This window comes from Apium graveolens, chromosome 6, assembly GCF_009905375.1.
Source record: "Apium graveolens cultivar Ventura chromosome 6, ASM990537v1, whole genome shotgun sequence".
NCBI classification, from domain to species: Eukaryota; Viridiplantae; Streptophyta; class Magnoliopsida; order Apiales; family Apiaceae; genus Apium; species Apium graveolens.
Window position 1 is genome coordinate 14,264,946 of NC_133652.1, and position 2,683 is coordinate 14,267,628.

Sequence of the window (2,683 nt, forward strand, 5' to 3'; positions counted from 1 at the left end):
TTAGGTCAGTTTTTGTTAATTAGAAAGTTATTAATTATATTATGTATGCACCTTGTAGATGACGTGGGATCGTAGTTGGATGAATCATTAATTTGATGTGCGTTGCAAATACGGATGATTTCATTAAATTTTTTGTTGCAAATACGGATGATTCAAGGGGGAGAATAAGATGTCTACGTAATAAATATGGAAATTATTACATAAAAAATCCCGATAATATGATGTTACATTTATATCGACATGACATCATTCCCCCATATACAACATGGTATTTTCACGAGAAGAATGCTAGATCACGTGTTGACATTGGAATGAGTTCCACGAACGTTGATAATACGCGTGATGATTTTTATGATGCACGTGAAATGCTTGGAGATTTTTCCGAGGCAAATTATGATTTTGAGAATATGCATGAAGAACCGAATGCAATCGCAGAAAGTTTTTATAGGATGCTTGATAGTGCTTCTGAACCACTTTATCCAAATTGTACAAGTTTCATAACATTATCATTTGTGAGTAAGCTACTTAAGTTTAAACACATATATGGTTGTACTAATAAGAGATTTGATGAGCTACTTGAACTTATTGGATCAGTGTTGCCTGAAGATCACAAGTTGCCAATAAGATACTATGATGTGAAGAAGTTATTAAGTGGGTTAAGCATGAGATACGAACAAATTGATGCTTGCATGAATGATTGCATGTTATTTTACAAAGAAAATAGTGAAAAAACACGTTGTGACATATGTGATGAAGGTCGATACAAGATGCAGAAGGATTCTATGAAAAACTTGATTCCGAAGAAGATTTTGTGATACTTTCATCTTACATTGAGACTGTAACGCTTATTCATGTTCGAGAATACTGTGCCCCATGGTGAGCTCTCTATGTTGATGGGGTCGTTAATAATGAAGAATCAGGAGCCGGGATATAACTAATAACCCCCGAAGGGCACAAGTTGCGAAGTGCTATCCATTTTACCTTCAAAGCAACCAAGAATGATGCTGAATATGAGGCTCTCATTATAGGCCTCAAACTAGCTTTGGAGATGAGGGTGGAGAATCTTAATGTTTACAGTGACTCAATGTTGGTCACTCACCTTATTGGTTGCGGATGGCAGGCCAGGGGACCCCGAACTGAACTCTATCTCGAATGTACACAAAGAATCATCAAGCTTTTTAACGAAGTGAGAGTGGAGCACATCTCAAGAGACGAAAATACAGGGGCTGATGCGTTGGCCAAATTGGGCTCTCAACGAGAGGCCACCTTACTTGGAGTCATCCCTCTCGAAATTCAAAACATGCCTAGTGTTCCCGAAGAATTTACTTTTGAGATTGCTGCTTTGGGCATAACATGGATGACTCCAATTTGGGACTATGTCAAGAGATGCACTCTTCCCCAAGAAAAGGAGGCTAGAAGGGTCAAGTATCAGGCGGCCCGTTATGTCATCTATGATGAGGTTCTTTACAGAAGGGTCTTCAACACACCACTACTGAGGTGTGTAGATGGGGAATAATGTAGTTACATCCTAAGGGAGGTGCATGAAGGCATATATGGAAATCACTCATGGGTTAGCTTGCTAGCCCAAAAGGTCCTCAGACAGGGTTATTATTGGCCTACTCTTAAAAAAGATGCTTTTGAATTCTCCAGGGCATGTGATAAGGGCCAAAAGTATGCCAACTTCAGCAACATTCCAGCCACTCATCTCACTTCTCTTATGAGTCCTTGGCCCTTTGCTATGTGGGGGATAGATCTTATTGGGGAGCTGCCCAAAGCAAAAGGAGGAGTTAAGTATGCAGTTGTCGTAGTGGATTACTATACCAAGTGGGTAGAGGCTGAGCCCCTTTTCACTATCACCGTGAAGAAACTCAAGGAATTTGTCTACAGGGCCATTGTATGCATGTACGGGATCCCTTATCAACTTATTGTAGATAACAGGAAGCAATTTGACAGCAAGGAGATGCAGGAATTCTACGAGGCATTGGGTATCAAAAAAGGTTTTTCTGCTATTAGTCATCCTCAAACTAATGGGCAGACGGAGGCTATCAACAAAATTATCAAACATACTTTAAAGGCTAAACTCGAAGAAAGCAAATGAAATTGGCCTGAGGAGTTACCAAAAGTGTTATGGTCTTACAACACTACCCCAAGAAGTACAACTGGAGAGACCCCATTCTCTCAATCCTATGGGTGTGAGGCCATTGTCCTCGTGGAAGTTGGGTCAAGCTCATTTAGAAGAGATCACTATGACCCCAAAGCTAATGAGGTTAATCACAGGCTCTATCTGGATATGATTAAAAAAACAAGAGAAGACTCCCAAATGAGGCTAGCAGCCTATTAACAGCGAACTGCGAGGCACTATAATGGGAGAGTGAAGACCCGCCCCCTTTGGGTGGGAGATCTAGTCTTGAGAAGGGTGATACCAAACACCAATATCCCGGGTCATGGGGTCTTAAGAGAAAATTGGGAAGGTCCTTATAAGGTGAAATCCGTACTTTAGGAGGGCACTTATCATTTGACAGACATGAATGACAAGCTTGTTCCACGAGCATGGAATACGAAACATCTCAGGAAATATTACCAGTAGTGGGAATTCACCAATTGGTAGTCTTATTTATTTATACACTTAGTATAAATAAAATAACATCCTCAGTTTAGGGGGTAATGGTTATATAAACGCCTC

General features: G+C 40.3%; 1 protein-coding gene across 1 annotated transcript; it reads left to right on the plus strand.

Annotated features, from left to right (window-relative positions):
- Positions 1 to 1,048: 1,048 nt before the first annotated feature.
- Positions 1,049 to 2,098, plus strand: LOC141664633 (uncharacterized). The gene is made up of 2 exons (XM_074470585.1): positions 1,049 to 1,497; positions 1,651 to 2,098. Exons 1-2 carry the CDS (start codon positions 1,049 to 1,051, stop codon positions 2,096 to 2,098), a joined length of 897 nt encoding a protein of 298 aa, XP_074326686.1.
- The last annotated feature ends 585 nt before the right edge of the window (positions 2,099 to 2,683 follow it).

Bases quoted from the DNA above. Each gene is read 5' to 3' on its own strand.
- LOC141664633 (XM_074470585.1), top strand. From the start codon at position 1,049: ATGAGGGTGGAGAATCTTAATGTTTACAGTGACTCAATGTTGGTCACT. The intron at 1,498-1,650 runs GTGTGTAGATGG...TGAATTCTCCAG, and splicing joins TTCAACACACCACTACTGAG to GGCATGTGATAAGGGCCAAA.